The following is an 18,337-nucleotide window of genomic DNA, read 5'->3' on the forward strand; positions in this document are numbered from 1 at the left end:
GCATCTGGAGTGTGTGCTGACTTAGTGTTGGAGTTAAGGGAGTGAACCTAGGACTGACAGTGACTTGCATCTCTGGTTAGTGAAGAGGAGTCCTTCCACAAGACAGCCACCAACTGTCACTGCCCAGGGGCTTAGGACACCTGCCCATGAGGTGACAGAGCCACTGCGGGCAGGCGGGTGGTCCAGAGCTAACAGGTGTTCTCCCTTGCTGATGCAGCCACTGCGGGCAGGCAGGTGGCCCAGAGCTAACAGGTGTTCTCCCTTGCTGATGCAGCCACTGCGGGCAGGCGGGTGGTCCAGAGCTAACAGGTGTTCTCCCTTGCTGATGCAGCCACTGCGGGCAGGCGGGTGGTCCAGAGCTAACAGGTGTTCTCCCTTGCTGATGCAGCCACTGCGGGCAGGCGGGTGGCCCAGAGCTAACAGGTGTTCTCCCTTGCTGATGCAGCCCAGCTCTCCCGCACCAGGCCAGCAGTTTGTTGTCCAGCACTCTTTGTTTGGGACCCCAGTCACCAAGACAAAAGACCCACCTCGCTACGAAGAGGCCATCAAGCAGACACGCAGCGCCCAGCCAGCCCTTCCAGAGGTGAGTGAGGGCACAGTCATATCCCAGTCTCATTTCGGGTCAGCCTGAGAACTTCCCCCAGTTAGAACTCAGAGATTTCGGCTGGTTGTTTTGAATTGGCATGTGAAGAATCCCAGGCCACTTGGCTACAGTAACTGTTGCGATCAGCAGTCACAGTGTGCCCTCAGACAAGGTGTTTATTTCTCTCTCATTGGAGCCCTCCTGGGTCCCCTCTAACATGAAAGTAGTGGTGATTGTGCCCCTTAGTGAGCAGAGTGAGAGTTCTCAATTAGAAAAGGCCTTTGGTGGATGCCCAGTGACCACAGAACTGATTGACTAACATAAACACATTCAAGCCCCTGCCTTTCAAAAGCTCCCTTTCAGAACTGAGAAAGGAGCCCAGCATCCCAGAGGACCTGAGGGGTGGACCTGACAGCAGGTCACAGTGGATCCTAGCAAGAGTTCCCAGCAGCTAGCAAGAACATGAGCACACATGCACAACCCATGGCCATACTCTGTGGAGTACTTGTCAGGGTCACACGGCGTGCTGCTCTGCTTGCTCTCGAAGGCATAAGGAAGCAAGGCCATACTTCTTCTAGTGAGCATCAAACAAGTGAGCTTCCTTACCTAGGTTGCAGGCACTTGGTCACTGCCTGTGAGGAAATGCTCAGTGACCACAAGACGCAGAGCAAAGACAGCTTTCCTAGTTGTCAAACATCCCAGACTCAACAGAGACCTCAGCTATGAAGGAAAAGACAGATTAAAAAAAAAGTTTAAACACTGCTATAAGAGTCTAAACAAATGGATCTTAGCCTGCCCTTCCCCACAGTCCATTTGAAAATAGCATCTCCAGGGAACAGAAATGAACTGCCAAATGATTTTAATGGCAGTGAGAAGGCAGCCCTAGGCCACCAAACATGAGTCTCGTGTGCAGGCCCCCTGGCAGTGCCCACCTGATGCCAGCAGGAATTCTGGGGCTCACACATCACTGGGTGCCGGCACCAGTTGTTCATCAGCACCACTAAGTCCCTGTGTGGGGTCCTGCTGGCTCCATCTTTACCACAGTAACAGCTAGCTCAGAACTGAGGCAGAGACTCAGCTCACTCAGCTCTTTGGTGGAGAGTCCATACTCAGTTCTTAGTGAGGAGGGGTTAGAGAGACTGCCACCTGGGTTCTGTATCAAATGAGAGTGTTCTTTAAGAATAAATGTAAGCCAAGTGTCGTCGTGCATACTCAGGAGAATCTCTGTGAGTTCAAGGCGAGCCTGGTCTACAAAGCAAGTTCCAGGTCAGCTAGGACTGTTATACAGAAAAACCATATCATGAGAGAGAGAGAGAGAGAGAGAGAGAGAGAGAGAGAGAGAGAGAGAGAGAGAGAGAGAGAGAGAGAGAGAGAGAGAGAGAGAGAATGTAAACTCTGGATAATTTCAAATAAAGCATAATCCGTGGGTTTTAAAACACAAAGACATAGGTTTTAAGTTGGGGGAAAAGTACACCATTCAAATAGGAAACTTACTAGATCTGCTGGTGGCAAAAGATTTAAACATATTTTATCAAGGATGATAAGTGGCTAGTGAACACGTATATGCAAACATCCAACCATCACTAGTCACCAGGGAAATGTATTAGAACCACAGCTGCATCCCACAACTCCCCTCAATAACTGAAAATTTGGATGAAGAACACCTCCTGATGGGCTACAGCCATACTGGGAATGAAGAGCACCTGCTGATGGGCTACAGTCATACTGGGAATGAAGAGCACCTGCTGATGGGTTACAGCCATACTGGGAATGAAGAGCACCTGCTGATGGGTTACAGCCATACTGGGAAACAGTTTGAGCATTTTCTCAGACATTAAATGTGTATTCACTGTGTGACCCAGTCACTCTATTCCTAGAGTGACTTAAGAGAAAACAGGACATGGCTGTGCAAAGATTTGTATGCAGATTTCTATAGTAACTTTGTTAACAGTCCAAAAGTGGGAACTCAAATGTCTGTCAAGAAGTGAATGAATAGGAAAACAGGCATTTCCATACATGGAGTACCAGTCAGCAATAAAAAATGATGAACTATCCATAAAGGTATACACTACAACATGGATAAACCTCAGAATAATAACTTGCATAAAAGAATCCACCTTCTCTGTAACCCCAAGAAGTACATGTCTTAATCACTGATGGGAAAAGGACATTGGTGTCCTGGAGGTGAGGGAGCTTCCCGGGTGACAGAAAGGGTGGTGATCTTGTTGATAGCTTCATGGACATTAAACTCCACGGTCTGTGGTGGCTTCAGCAACTCTTTCTCATCGAGAAAAGCATAATTGAAGCTGGCTTACAGTTCAGATGCTTAGTCCATCATGGCAGGAAGCAAACCAACAGACATGGTGCTGGAGAAGGAGCTGAGAGCTCTACATCTGGATCCACAGGCATCAGGAAGACAGCCACTGGGCCTGGCTTGGGCTTCTGAAACTTCAAAGCCTACTCCCACTAACACACTTCCTCCAACAAGACCACACCTACTTCAACACTCCAACAAGGCCACATGTCCTAATCCTTTCAAATAACACCACTTCCTATGAGGCTTTGGGGCCATTTTTATTCAAACCACCACATTCCACTCCCTAGCCCCATAGGCTTGTAGCCATGAGATAATGCAACATGCATTCAGTCCAGCTTCAAAAGTCCCCACAGCCTATCACAGTCTCAGCACTCTAGAGTTCAAAATCTGATATTCCTGACAATCTTTTAATTATAATCTCCTATAAAATGAAACTAAAAAAAGCACATCACAAATGTCCAACATATAATGGCACAGAATATACATTACCGTTGCAAAAGAATGGGAGAGGAACATAATGAGGAAATACTGGACCAAAGCAAGGCCCAAATCCAGCTGGGTAAGCTTCATCTCCATGTCTGTTGTCAGTGTGCTCTTCAGATCTACAACCTCTTTCAGCTTCATTGACTGCAACACACTTTACTGCATGGTACTGGAGAAGGAGCCAAGAGTTCTACATCTGGATCAGCAGGCAACAGGATGAGAGAGTGAGCTACTGGGCCTAGCTTCAGCTTCTGAAACCTCAGAGCCTGCCCCCAGTGACACACCTACTCCAAGAAGGCCACATGTCCTGATCCTTTCAAATAGTGCCACTCCCTATAAGCCTGTGAGAACCATTTTCATTTAAACTACCACATATGATAAATGCAAGTTTTGTATCAAGTAAACCTCAAAGCTGAAAACACATACATAGTGTACTCATCTTTAGACATACCAATATTTGCTAAATGCAAATGAATTAAACACTTTTAAAATAAGGTATTAGAAATCTCCCAAAGGGCCATTCAGTGACAGTAAGGGACATGTGGAAGTCAAGTAATGGACTTCTTGCTTGACTCCTAGATGACCTATCATGCTGTGATATTTTGCATAACATTTGGGTTACTGGGTTATCCCAAGTAACAGCTGTTTTCCAGATGATCAAGTGTTAAAGGGCCCTCAGAGCATGGCTGCAGAGACTGCCCCTGGTGACAACTGCTAACTCTGCTTTCCTTGACTGCAGGTTTCCAGTGCGCACAGTCAGCAGATGGATGACCTCTTCGACATCCTCATAAAGAGCGGAGGTAGGTCAAAGGTTGGGCGAGCCTGTGGCCTCACAGCACTGGCCCAGGACAGTCCTCCTCTAAAGTGAGGTTGTCCTGGAAACTGAGAAATGGACAGCTCTAAACCTAAGTTAGGTCATTAAAACACATACCAGAGGAAATGCCTCAGGTTCCACGTCAGTTGGCATGATGTCCTGGCCACAGCCATTCCCAGCAAAAAGGAAAGATCCTTCACAAACAGCAGAGCCGGGCCAGCTCTAAACTCTGTGCAAATCTTCAGAGTATGCCTGTGCTCCAGTCTTGCTGCCTGGCCTGGGCTCCCTCAGCTGTTCTGTTAGAACTGAGAACACTCCCACACGTAAGAAGTCATAAGGGCTAGTGAGAAAACTCATAGGAAAGGTGCTTACCATCAAGCTTAATGACCCAGGTTTGATACCCAGGATCCATGTGGCGGAAGAAGAGAACCACCACAAGATGTTCCCGGACTTCACACACATGCTGTAGTGGCCTGCACACATAAAATAATAAAGTGGAGGGAGAAATTAAAATAAGTCATCAGTTTACAGTCTTCAAACCACTCTAACCGCAAGAAAAGTCTTCCTTGGCTCATGTGTCTTTAGAAATAAGCACAGTCAGTTTTCCAGAAGCATTTGAGGGTGCTTGTAAGCCAGTGGCAGAGCCCTGCAATGCAAATGTGAGGTGTAATCTCTTATCCCTGGCTGTACACGTACACATATGTACACACATGTGCACAGGCCAGAAGTTAAAGTCCTCTAAGGAAAGCAGTCTTCTATGAAGTTGTACATCTGATTGCTGTTTCTCCATCCATATGGAACATCATCTGACCAGAGGCTGATGTTCTGGCCAAGACTAGGCTAGTGAAGGACTCTTGCATCTGCGTATGGGTCACATGCTGAAGTGGAAGTCTTTGCTAAGAACTGTATTGGTCTTTCGAAAACACATTAAACTTAAAACTTAGGAGTTTAACAATGAAATATCTATTTAAAAATCAGGGCATTCAATTTTTGCTCAGTCTGGTAGAGATAAAATGTTTTTTCAATGATTGATAATAATTTTTAGGGGGCCAAAGAGATGGTTCTGTGACTGCTCTTCCTGAGGATTCAGTGTCAATTTCCAGACCCACGTGGTGGCTCACAAACATCCTAACTCCAGTCTCTTCTGGCCTCCATGAGCTCTGCACATACAGCACACAGGCAAAACTCCCAGACACACTTGACCTAAGTTCATTAAACCTCTCCCCTCGTGTATTTTCAGAAAAGTGAGACAGAATCAAACATGATGAAGCTCACATTTAATCCCAGTACTCAACAGGCAGAGGCAGGCAGATCTCTCCAAGTTCCAGGGCAGATCAGCCAGGGCTACACATAATGAGAACCTGTCTCAAAAGCAGTGAAAGACATTATTAAACGTCATCTCAGTGAGCACTCGTGTATAACAGAGAAATCAACACGTGACTGGGTAGGGAAATGGCTCCATCAGTGTGTGCTATGCAAGTCTGAGTTTGGTTTCTCCAGAACCCACAAAGAAAAGAAAAAAAATGAGCCAGCATTTGGTGGTTTATGCCTTTAGCCAGCACGTGGGAGGCAGAAGCAGGTAGATCTCTGATTTCAAGGCCAGCGTGGTCTATAAAGCAATTTCGAGGATGGCCAGGGCTATGCAGAGAAACCCTATCTAAAAACAAAAGCAAAGTAGACACAGTAATATATGTGTCTAGTCCTGGTGTGGGGAGATGAAGGAAAAGTGGGTCCTTTGGGCTTATTGCCCTGCCATCAGAGCTGAACAGGTGAGCTCTAAGTTCAGTGAAGACCCTGTCTCAAAAACCAGGATAGAGTTAAATTTAAGGAAGGCATCTGACATCACCTTCTGGCTTACACACACACACACACACACACACAGGGGAGGGGGGCAACAAAAATAAAAGAGTGGGAGCTAGAAAGATAGTCCAACACTTAAGAGCACTCGCTCCCTGCTCTCGAAGAAGGCTGGAATTTTGTTCTCAGCACCCATGTTGGCTCTCAAGTGCCTATAACCTCAGCTCAAGGGATCAGACACCCTCTTCTGGCCTTCTTGGGTACTTGCACACAGGAACACATTCTACATGTACGTAAAAATTAAATATATAAGAATAAATTAAATAAATTATTGGTGCTTATTGAGCCATTTGCCTAATGCTCCAAAATTAATATAACTCAGAAAAGAACAAGAACTCGGAGTAGCAGCTGGCCTACCTCACCTTAGGGAGGAGGACAAAAGAGCCTTGCCCCTTAAAGTTTACTGTATCCTTTGGGAACTTTTCTAGACCTGAGGGCAGCTCAACAGTAATGACTAAAAAGAGAGTTGGATAGAGCATGGTATTTCTGCTTCTAAGACGTGAGAAGGGGTGAGGAGGTCGTCACTAATGTGAAGTGTGACAGCAGCATGTCCATGCTAACACCATCAATTCTTCTGCACAGAGATCTCCTTCCCTGTAAAAGAAGAGCCTTCTCCAATTTCCAAGATGAGGCCAGTGACAGCCAGCATCACTACAATGCCAGTCAACACAGTGGTGTCTCGACCACCGCCCCAGGTCCAGATAGCACCCCCTGTCTCCTTAGAGCCGATGAACAGTATCTCTACCAGCTTAGAGAACCAGCTAGAAGCCTTCTTGGATGGAACTTTACCCTCGACCAATGACATTGCCCCACTGCAGAGCAGCAGCGAAGACAGAGAGCCATTCTCTCTGATAGAAGATCTCCAGAATGACTTGCTGAGTCACTCCAGCATGCTGTACCACTCTCAGTCTCCCATGGAGCCCTCTGAGGCCCAGCTTGTGGCAGGGACCCCCTGTCTGTCTCTCGACCTGTCAGACTCCAACCTGGACAACATGGAGTGGCTGGACATCACCATGCCCACCGCATCCTCCGGGCTCACACCTCTGAGCGCCACTGCACCAAGCATGTTCTCTGCTGATTTTCTGGACCCACAGGACCTGCCACTCCCATGGGACTAAGGTCACAGGTCACTTGTCTCAGAGTCGTGAGGTTCCAAAACATGAAAACAATCTTGAAGGGTCAGTGCTCAGAGCTACAGCCATAGCTGCACTGTCACAATTAAAATATATTGTCATAGAAAACAAGGACAGTTGTAGCCTAGAGCTGAGTGGGAGAGCACCTCATCCGTCTAGCAGTGACTCCACAGCTTGGAGAGGCAGGCCTGTCGCATGCAAGAGGCCTTGTGAAATGCCTTAGATAAAGCCAAAGGTCGGGAGTCGTCCATAGGAAGTGGCACTAGCGCTCTGGTCATCAGCCACCTTTCAACCTCTGTAGTCACCTCACGACCCTCTTAAGAGGCAAGCAGCTCCCCTTGAACCACAAGGAGGGGAGAAGCTACCGCACATGTGCTCTCTAGAGTGGCCTGAGCTGGGTCCATAGCAAGGTCAGAGGTGTTTGAGGCTCCGAGTTCCACTCTGACATCTGTGTGACTGTATGATGTCATAGGTCATTTTTTTGAGTTTGGGAATCTCAGTGAACAGCCTCTCACCATAAGCATGTGTCTACAAAATACTGTCACACAAGAACCCGGTGTCCAGAGTCCAGATGTGCTAGTAGTGCTACGGTTTTCCCAGTGGCCTCAGGTGGGTGAGGGTAGACACTGGGATATGCCCTGACCTTTTGACCTCTACAGCCTGCAATAGAGTAAAAAGATGGCCGTCCACTGGTCCTGCTTGTTGTAATAACTCAGATATCTCTAGATTACCTGAGCCACAGTATCTCTATCTTTGAAGACTTGCCGACAGACTCTCAGGTGACCATACCCATCTCAAAGAACCAAAAAAGGCTTCAACATGAAATTCCTTTTTGAGCTACTGAGTTAGAAGAAGGGAACGTGTGGAGTCCCACCTTGAGCACAGGTTAGACCCTCCCATCACTAGATTCCCTGGTTCTCATGCACAGGCTTGTAACCGGATGCTCTGCCTGCCCTCGGTGTGTTCTCAAGCCTACACCTAAAAACTGGAGCTTTTACTTCTTTTTTCTCTTGATCTATAAAAGAAAAGTTAGTTTGTCAAGTAATTTAAGAATTTCTAAAATGCCAACTGCCACAGGATTTCCACAAATCTTGATCTAGTCATTTAGTTATTGGCAAATTGTAAATAACTGAGCAGAGCATGGGATTTCCGTTACACAGCAGCTTTATCCCCACCCCTTTACCTGAGCCAGGCGGGCTTCCTGCATCAGTCACAGCCTCTTCCACAGGCACCTCCAGGAAGTGGCCTGGCCCATTGCCTAGACAGAACCGGAATCATCTCTGAAGGAGGTTCTGCCCCAAAGTAATCTTAGTTCCAGTTTGTACTTGTTTAATCCCACTCTGTGTCAAAATGGTTCCTGTTCCCAGCTTTAGCATCTGAGCAGCTCCCCCTCACCTCAAGTTTGGCTTGCTGGTGGCCAGGGACCACTAAGCGCAGAGAGTCCTCTTGTTTAGGAACTGTTGAGTCACTCTCATAGGACATGTGCAGCCAAGTTGGTTCTGCTAGACAGCTGCTTGTGTCCTGGCCCCAGCTGTGGACCTGGGCAGAAACTTTCCACATGAGAATTTCAGCTCTAGGTTTTGGAGAGTTTTAGTCTTCTTTCTCCAGCTTTGGATGTCCAGTTAATTAGTACCAAGTATCAGTGAGCTTGTGGGAAATGGCTAAAGCCTAGGGCATTTCCTCCTATAGGAAAATTCTGTAATTCTGAGTCGTGAATAGAGACAGCATTCTAGCCCTCAGGTCCCTTGTGTTGTTCTTCTAAGTTGGTTTGAAGCCGGCCACAAGAAAGTCATTCTCCAAACACAGTTAAGTACAGAGGAAGCCATCTCAGTGTTCATGTGCCCACCCTGTCCACTAGGGTCCCATTTCTTAAAACACCAAGGGGCTCCAGCTACTGACTTCACTTTCAGCCAACTCACCTACAACATTCCTTGCCCTGCTCTCCTGGTTCAAGCATCTAGTAGGTACTTAAGACACAGTGACTTAGAGTGCTTGCCAGGCCTTTCCAGCATGCTCTGGGCCAAAGTGGGCTTCCCCATGTGCTCACATAATGCGTCATGACCAAAGACCACTCTACAGAAAAGCTTCTTGACATAACTCTAGCCCTCAGCGAGTGTGTTGGGAAAGGTATGTGTCTGAAAATGACTTCGTTGTTTAAAACTGATGCAAGATGACTCCATAGGTAGGGGTGGGGGCCTCCCAAGAGGCCTGAGGAGCTGAGCTTGAGCCCCGGAATCCATCTGATGGAAGGACAGAACTGGCTCCCACAAGTTGCCCTCTAAGCTCCACACACAGACACACCTGCAAACAGGTGTGACGTTATTTCACAGCCATTAGGTCAGAGATCCCTTTAGATTCCCACTGTGCATGTACGTGTGTGGGGAGGCTTCTGTTTGCACCACGTTACTAAGGAAGTCCCTCCTAGGAGCCTGTAGTGTCCAACCCCAGCCTCACGTTTCCACACAGTCGCAAAGTGCAGTGGCATCAACTTGACTTTGTAGGGTATAGATTTCCCAGCCATTTTACTAGGATGGGATGAATGGATTCTAGAAAGCTGTGGCTGCGGGCCTCTTGGAACCCTCCCAGGGCTGCACCAGTGTTACCCAGGCATCCTACAGAGGTGAGCACACAGAGATGCCCTGAATTCATTGAACTTTTCGCTCAAATACCATATGTGTTTGTTACACACAAATATTTTCTAAGACTTTACTAAAACCTTTTCAAAAGCTCCACGGTTCTTTGACCACATGGTATGCCTTGCTGGTCTGAATACTCCAAAAAGCCAGGAAAGCTCAGCAGAGCCAAGGAAACAAGGAAATGGCCCTCGGCCCACATGCACTGTCAGCTGACCAGAGGGCCGGTGAGACCAGTGTCCACTCTGTCACCAGAGTGCGCTGAAGCCGCCTGAGCCCAGGCAGGGCAGCTGCCCCTCCCTCAAGTCAGAGGGCAGTCCCTTTACTGCCCTTGAGCAGACTTGGCCCAGATAAGTGGCCAACAAGAGCCCACATCACATCTATACCCTTAGTTGTTCTCACATAGCCAGCCTCAGAAACTGCTGATGGTGGGAGGCCAGGGACATGGGTACCGGCAGAACTACAGAGAAAGCCGGGAGTGGCCATTTTATTCTACCATCAGAGCAATCAGGTCGGGCCCAGCAAACTCAAACAGCCTTGCTTGCTTCTGTCCATAACACCATACAACACTGAGGATATCAAATACACAGGGACCACTGCCCCAGTGATCAGTTAGCCCCTGGTTACCCTAGCACACTAACTGGAAGGCCAGGTTTATTAAGAAACAGTGTTCATGCTTACAGAAGGTGCATTTGGATAGCATCCTAAAAGTTCCGCTCATTGTAAAAGAGTCAAAACTGGAAAATAGCAGCTCACGTAGTCATTTTGCTCCCTGGTTCAGACCTCCAATCGTCTGTTTACTCAGCAGTCTGGGTTCCGGTTTATTTGTCCAGTAACTGACTGTGTAGCAACGAGCAGGTCGTTTTTCATCCGCTAACCCTCCTGTACCTGAGGAGATGTGTCCCTGTGTCTTTCGTGTAAGGCTTGTGATTCAAGAAGCTGCACGTCTCCGAGAAGCTTTGCCCTCCACTGAAGCCCGCTGCTCTGGGGAGTAGGGTTTGGCAGGCTGGTGACAGCAGCTTAGCATCTTAGGTACTGTCTGGAAGCCCAGTGACGACAGCAACATCAGTCATGAAACAAAGCTCTATGCCAACATCCAGGAGAAAGCTTGAGGAAGTGGACAGACTTGCTGGAAGGTGGCCCAGTTACATCACCTCTCCATCCCACTGAGGACCGTGCCCACTAGCAGGAGATGAAGAGTTAAGAAGGGGTTTATATCTACCAAAAGTACTTGACCTCAAGAAACCAAAAGTAATGCAGAATGCTTAAAGGAACCAAAGGCATCACCAGGTATTTGCCAAAAGCAGCCACTTTTTATTTAAAAATTGAGACTAATGTGATCTCAAGTCAGTCCCAAAAAGGTATCTATTTACAGTTATAATTTTCAGAGAGATGTAGATATTTCTTTCTTGTTTCCTGTAAAATAGTATGGAGCTGTTGTGTTGGTTTAAGGATAACATGCTTATGTGGTAGTCATGCAAAGCCGTTTGTTCTGAATCGAAGTCTAGTTCTCTGTTGCTTGCAGTGGACATACAGGTGTCTCTCTTTCATCCTCACATAATGTCTTAGCATCTCACTTCCTGAAAAAAATGGGGGGAACACCAGTGGGCAGCACCGTTCTTACTGAAGCACTAGTTTCATGAACAGGAAATCATGGCAATCGGGGGTCCATTTGTGTGTTGCCTTTATGTTGTTTTTAAAAGGAAAACCATGATGCCTTTGTATGTGCCGTTTGCACCCCTGCCTCAATTCTGTACTGTCTGATGCCATACGTTTGCACATGTACTGTACATAGGCAACGCAGACTGTATTTTTATATGTGTGTGCATTTATCATGAGATCTTTTGTACATAGTGCAGTACTGTAGCTGATCGGGAAATGTTTGATATCAGCGATTTTGCATTTTTGTGTCTCAAATAAAAAACATTTTGATGTACCATGACTTTGTGTGTACAGAAGAACATACTGTGGGCAATGGGACCATTGTAGACCTATGAGATGGGGTGGCATCTGGGAGGACAGAACCGCTCCCAGCCAAGCAGCAGGTGGGCCAGTAGTATGGCGTGTAGACCCCACAGAAAGTAGGCCACCACCTCGTGTCTTCACAGTGCACACACTGACCAATAAAACCTCTTCTGTCCTCCAGAGAAAATGGAAGGCACGAAAGTATGTGGTCCTTGCTGCGGTATGAACACAACACTCTACAGTGAGAGCTGGCTCTTCTCTCATGGTGACAAGCACACCATCGACAAAACTTCTAGACACCCAGAACTGAACCCTTCAGGCAAATCTCAAAAGCAGCTACTTGTGTAGAAAGTACTTTCTGACCTATATAAAATGCCATCTAGTAGTAAGTTGTGGGGAGAGGCATTTCAGCCATGGTTGAGTTGAAGTTAAATGGTGATAAGAAAGCATAGCTGATAAAACACGTGTGACAGTCAGAGGAGCCTGGTCCCCAGCTGCAGGAGAAAGCTAGTTAAATTGCGAGTTTTCTGTGTATCTTGGGTGCAACAGAGCCACCGACAGACCAGCGATGGAGCTGTCTGTAGTATCCTCGTGTTACAGACAGCTATGCCTGCCTGTGGGATGGCGCTGCACTGGGGCAGGTGTAAGGAGAAAGCAGCCAGACTCCCTGGGGACCAGCTCTGCTCTTTCCTTCTCTGCCAGCAAGCAAGCTCAGTGCTCAAGTTGGACTGTGGGAAGGGATCCACCAAGGAAGTACCCAGAAATTTTAGCTGGGTGGGTAGGAGACCACAGGCTCTAGGATGACTAGCCTGAGGCATTAGAATCGCCCACAGATACCTTTGTTTTTTCCTTGGTAGTACTGAGCTTTGCAAAGCTTTTCAAATGTTGGACAAAGTCCACTGGGCGTGTGAGGTCCTTGACACCAAAACTCAGTGATGGCTGCCGATGCATGATGGCTATTGCATTCTGGGCACAGAATGGAGAGAAGGCACAGCACGATGCAGTTTCATCTAGTCCATAATCCCACAGTTTACCATTCTCTCACCCCTCCTTCAGTAGCAGCTGTTGATGCTGCCTCCTCTTCCTCCTCCCCACTTCTCTCTGCCTTTCTCTCTCTTCCTATCTCTGTCTGTGTGTGTGTGTGTCTCTGCTGCCTACCTCTGATTTTCTCCCCCCCCCCACCTTTCTTCCTTTTATCCCTGCCCCCAGTCACGCATGGTCATTGTAATCTGATCCTCCTAGGTGTACCTCACTGCACCAATGTACAGAATACTGGGGATGCTAGGGAAGCACCCTACCAGTTGAGCTACATTCCAGCCCTTCCTGTTATTTTGAGTCAGGTTGTCACTAAGTTGAGCTAACTGCTCTTGAACTGTATCCAAGTGTGGCCTTGAACTTGCAGTCTTAACTCAACCTCCTGAATATTTGGGGTTCCAGGCCCTGCTCATTCTGCTGGATGCCAGTTTTAAAATTCATATGACTCAGAAGCGAGTTGTCAAGTCCTAGCTTTTCTGTCCATTTATGTGACAAGAAAATAAGCAAACATGAGAAAATAAATGTCTTGCTGAATTCATCAACTGCTGAAGGCCCCATTTTGGGTATGTATGTCACAGACCCTTCAATACGAATCAGTGGACAGTATGATCAGACTGGTTTCATGGAGATCACCAGTCTCTGCCCCCTGAGTGCTGAGATCAAAGGTGTGCACCACCGCACCCAGCAGGGAGGAACTTTTAATCAAGGTTGATTACTGAGACTTAATAGGTTTTTTTTATGATGGACCAGCTCATCCCAGAGCATTGGGACCTATGGGACAGGGTCTCAGGAATAGGTGGGTAAGGAGTCAGCAAAGGACAAAAAGACATAAGACTTAAAGGAATTGTATTTGAATGTATTTTTATTAGACATGAGGCTCATCCTTTGAGCAGAAAAGATTGTTTAATAGCATGTATTGTTTCTTTATGTGGTACAAATTATGTTTAGAATTATATAAGAAAAAGCATTTGACAAAATCCAACACCCCTTTATGATAAAGGTCTTAGAGAGATTAGGGATACAAGGATTATATCTAAATATAATAAGAGCAATATACAGTAAGCCAACAGCTAACATCAAATTAAATGGAGAGAAACTCAAAGCCACTCCACTAAAATCAGGAACAAAACAAGGCTGTCCACTCTCTCCATATCTCTTCAACATAATTCTTGAAGTTTTAGCAGTAGCAATAAGACAACATAAGGAGATCAAAGGGATTCAAATTTGAAAGGAAGAAGTCAAACTTTCGTTATTTGCAGATGATATGATAGTGTACATAAGTGACCCCAAAAACTCCACCAAAGAACTCCTACAGCTGAAAAAGACCTTCAGTGATGTGTCAGGATAGAAGATCAACTAAAAAAAATTAGTAGCCCTCTTATACACAAAGGATAAAGAAGCTGAGAGGGAAATCAGAGAAATACTACCTTTCACAGTACCCACAAATAACATAAAATATCTCGGGGGTAACGCTAACCAAGGAATTGAAAGACATATTTGACAAGAACTTTAAGTCTTTGAAGAAAAAATTGAAGAAGATACCAGAAAATGGAAAGATCTCCCAAACTTTTGGATAGGACTGATCAACATAGTAAAAATGGCAATCTATGGCATACCAAAAGCAATCTATAGATTCAATGCAATCCCCATCAAAATCCCAACACAGTTTTTCCACAGACCTAAAAAGAACAATAATCAACTTCATATGGAAAAAAAAAAAACGGAGATAGCAAAAACAAACCTATACAATAAAGGAACTTCCAGAGGCATTACCATCTCTGATATCAAGCTCTATTACAGAGCTACAGTAATCAAAACAGCTTGGTATTGGCATAAAAACAGAGACGTTGACCAATGGAATCGAATTGAAGACCCGGATATTAATCCACACACCTATGAACACCTGATTTTTGACAAAGAAGGTAAAATTATACAATGGAAAAAGGAAAGCATCTTCAACAAATGGTGCTGGCATAACTGGATGTCAACCTGTAGAAGAATGAAAACAGATCCATATCTATTGCCATGCACAAAACTTAAGTCCAAATGGATTAAAGACCTCAATATAAATCAGACCACACCGAACCTCATAGAAGAGAAAGTGGGAAGTAGCCTTCAATGCATGGGCACAGGAGACCACTTCCTAAATATAACCATCGTAGCACAGACAATAAGAGCAACAATAAATAAATGGGACCTCCTGAAACTGAAAAGCTTCTGTTAAGCAAAGGACACAGTTAATAAGACAAAAAGGCAGCCTACTGAATGGGAAAAGCTCTTCACCAACCCCACATCAGACAAAGGACTGATCTCCAAAATATATAAAGAACTCAAGAGAGCTGCTTGGCCTGCAAGGGGACCTGACAGTCTGCCAGAGGATCCATCATTCTTTGGGGACTTTGTCAGAGAGCTGCTTGGCCTGCAAGGGGACCTGACAGTCTGCCAGAGGATCCATCATTCTTTGGGGTGACTGAGGAGTGAGTGCCCGAACAGTGGCAGCTGCCCGGAGAGGGACCACCGACATTCCACAACTCCCCCTGCCACCAGCACACTTCCTGCTCTTCCTGCAGGGGTTAGTTTCTCCCGATACTGCCTCTCTCTTCCTGTCCCTTCCCAGCTTGCACCCAGAACCCCCCCCCCCCCCGCCTCATCCTCCCGTCTTTGGGGCCACAAAATCCCACAGCTCAGCCTGTTTGGGCGCCGGGGACCTGGAATTAAGTGCACCCAGGCCGGTGGGAGGTCCCCTCCTACATTAGCCTGCCTGCAGCAAGGTAGGCCTTTGTCAGAGAGCTGCTTGGCCTGCAAGGGGACCTGACAGTCTGCCAGAGGATCCATCATTCTCTGGGGTGAGTGAATTTAATTCATTGGGGTGAATTGAACTTCTAAAAGAAGACCCAAAGGGGATTATTCAGAGGAACAAATGGGCAGGCGCCAACGCAAGAATTCCTCCAACAATTTGAAAAACAACATGAAAGCACCAGAACCCAGCGAACTTATAACAGGAGGACTTGAACACACTAATCAAGAAGAAGTAGAAAAAATTGACTTTATGAAAGTAATAGAGTCCCTTAAACAGGAGGTGAAAAACTCCCTTAAGGAAATGAACGAGAAGAATAACAAAAAGTTTGAAGAATTAAGTAAATCCGTAAACGATATCCTAGGAAACCAAGAAAAAACAATCAAACAGATAATGGAAACAGTGCAAGACTTGAAAACTGAAATGGAGGCAAGGAAGAAAACACAACCCGAAAGCCAGCTGGATTTGGAAAATCTATGTAAACGAACAGAGACTACAGAAACAAGCATAACCAACAGAATACAAGAGATAGAAGAAAGAATCTCAGATTCTGAAGATACCATAGAGAAAATAAATGCACTGATCAAAGAAAACAGCAAATCCAACAAATCCTCATCACAAAACATTCAGGAAATCTGGGACACAATAAAAAGACCAAACCTAAGAATAATAGGCATAGAAGAAGGAGAAGAAATACAGCTCAGTGGTTCAGAAAATATATTTAATAAAATTATAGAAGAAAACTTCCCAAACCTAAAAAAAGATATTCCTATTAAGGTTCAAGAAGCTTACAGAACACCAAATAGACTGGATAAAAAAAAAAAAAAAAAAAAAAAACATCCCCTCGGCATATTATAATCAAAACACAAAACATACAGAATAAAGAAAGAATATTAAGAGCTGCAAAGGAAAAAGGTCAATAACATATAAAGGTAAACCTATCAGACTAAAACCTGACTTCTCTATGGAAACCATGAAAGCCAGAAGGTCCTGGATAGATGTTTTGCAGAAACTAAGAGACCATGGATGCAAGCCCAGATTACTATACCCAGCCAAGCTTTCATTCACTATAAATGGAGAAAACAAAATATTCCAGGATAAAAACAAATTTAAACAATACATAGCCACAAATCCAGCCTTAAGGAAAGTAATAGAAGGAAATTCACAAACAAAGGAGTCCAGCATTGCCCAAAATAACTCAAACATCTAGCGACCCTTCACCAGCACATCGCAAAGAAAGGAAACACACAATCTCTACTACCAAATAAAAAATGACAACCGGAGTTAACGTCCACTGGTCATTAATATCACTTAATATCAATGGACTCAATTCACCTATAAAAAGGCACAGGCTAAGAGATTGGATATGAAAACAGGATCCAACATTCTGCTGTTTACAAGAAACACACCTCAACCACAAAGACAGACATCTACTCAGAGTAAAGGGTTGGGAAAAGGTTTATCAAGCAAATGGACCTAAGAAACAAGCGGGTGTGGCCATACTAATTTCTAACAAAGTTGACTTCAAACTAAAATCAATCAGAAGAGATGGAAAGGGACACTTTATACTCATTACAGGAAAAATCTATCAGAATGAAGTCTCAATCCTGAATATCTATGCCCCTAATACAAAAGCACCCACTTATATAAAATAAAGATTACTAGAACTCAAGACAGCCATCAAACCAAACACACTGATAGTGGGAGACTTCAACACTCCTCTTTCACCAATGGACAGGTCAATTCGACAGAAACCTAATAGAGAATTAAGAGACTTAATAGAGGTAATGAACCAAATGGACTTAACAGACATCTATAGAAAATTCTACCCAAACAGGAAAGAATATAACTTCTTCTCTGCTGCTCATGGAACCTTTTCGAAAATTGACCACATACTCGGTAACAAAGCAAACTTCCACAGTTACAAAAACATATTAGTAACCACCTGCATCTTATCGGATCACCATGGATTAAAATTAGAATTCAACAACAATGCTACCCCCAGAAAGCCTACAAACTCATGGAAACTGAACAGTCAACTACTGAACCACACCTGGGTCAAGGAAGAAAGAAAGAAAGAAATTAAAGTCTTTCTTGAATTTAATGAAAATAAAAACACAACATACTCAAACATATGGGACACTATGAAAGCAGTGCTAAGAGGAAAATTCATAGCACTAAGTGCCCACTTAAAAAAAACGGAGAAAGCACACATTGGAGACTTAACAGCACACCTGAAAGCTTTAGAAAAAAAGAAGCAGACTCACCTAGGAGGAGTAGAAGACTGGAAATTATCAAACTGAGGGCAGAAATCAACAAAATAGAAACACAGAAAACAATCCAAAGAATCAATGAAACAAAAAGCTGGTTCTTGGAGAAAATCAACAAGATTGACAAACCCCTAGCCAAACTAATCAAACAGCAGAGAGAGAACACACAAATTAATAAGATCAGAAATGAAAAGGGGGACATAACCACAGACACAGAGGAAATTCAAAGAATCGTTAGATCTTACTACAAAAGCCTGTATGCCACAAAATTGGAAAATGTAAAAGAAATGGACACTTTTTTAGATAAGTACCATGTACCAAAGTTAAACCAGGACCAGGTAAATGCTCTAAATAGTCCTGTTAGTCGCGAAGAATTGGAAACTGTTATCAGAAACCTCCCTACCAAAAAGAGCCCAGGACCTGATGGGTTCAATGCAGAATTCGACCAGA

General features: G+C 45.0%; 1 protein-coding gene across 8 annotated transcripts in view; it reads left to right on the plus strand.

The window, feature by feature from the left end:
* The window catches only part of Mrtfb (myocardin related transcription factor B), a 169,831-nt gene extending 158,069 nt beyond the window's left edge, over positions 1 to 11,762 (plus strand). For all 8 annotated transcript variants that reach the window (XM_038327492.1, XM_038327494.1, XM_038327496.1 and 5 more), the window contains 3 exons: positions 446 to 583; positions 4,123 to 4,183; positions 6,637 to 11,762. In XM_038327492.1, coding sequence (XP_038183420.1) covers positions 446 to 583; positions 4,123 to 4,183; positions 6,637 to 7,172 — 735 coding nt within the window. In that variant the 3' untranslated portion in view covers positions 7,173 to 11,762. The remainder of the gene's footprint in view (positions 1 to 445; positions 584 to 4,122; positions 4,184 to 6,636) is intronic.
* The last annotated feature ends 6,575 nt before the right edge of the window (positions 11,763 to 18,337 follow it).

This window comes from Arvicola amphibius, chromosome 4 (genome assembly GCF_903992535.2).
Source record: "Arvicola amphibius chromosome 4, mArvAmp1.2, whole genome shotgun sequence".
Classification (NCBI taxonomy): Eukaryota; Metazoa; Chordata; class Mammalia; order Rodentia; family Cricetidae; genus Arvicola; species Arvicola amphibius.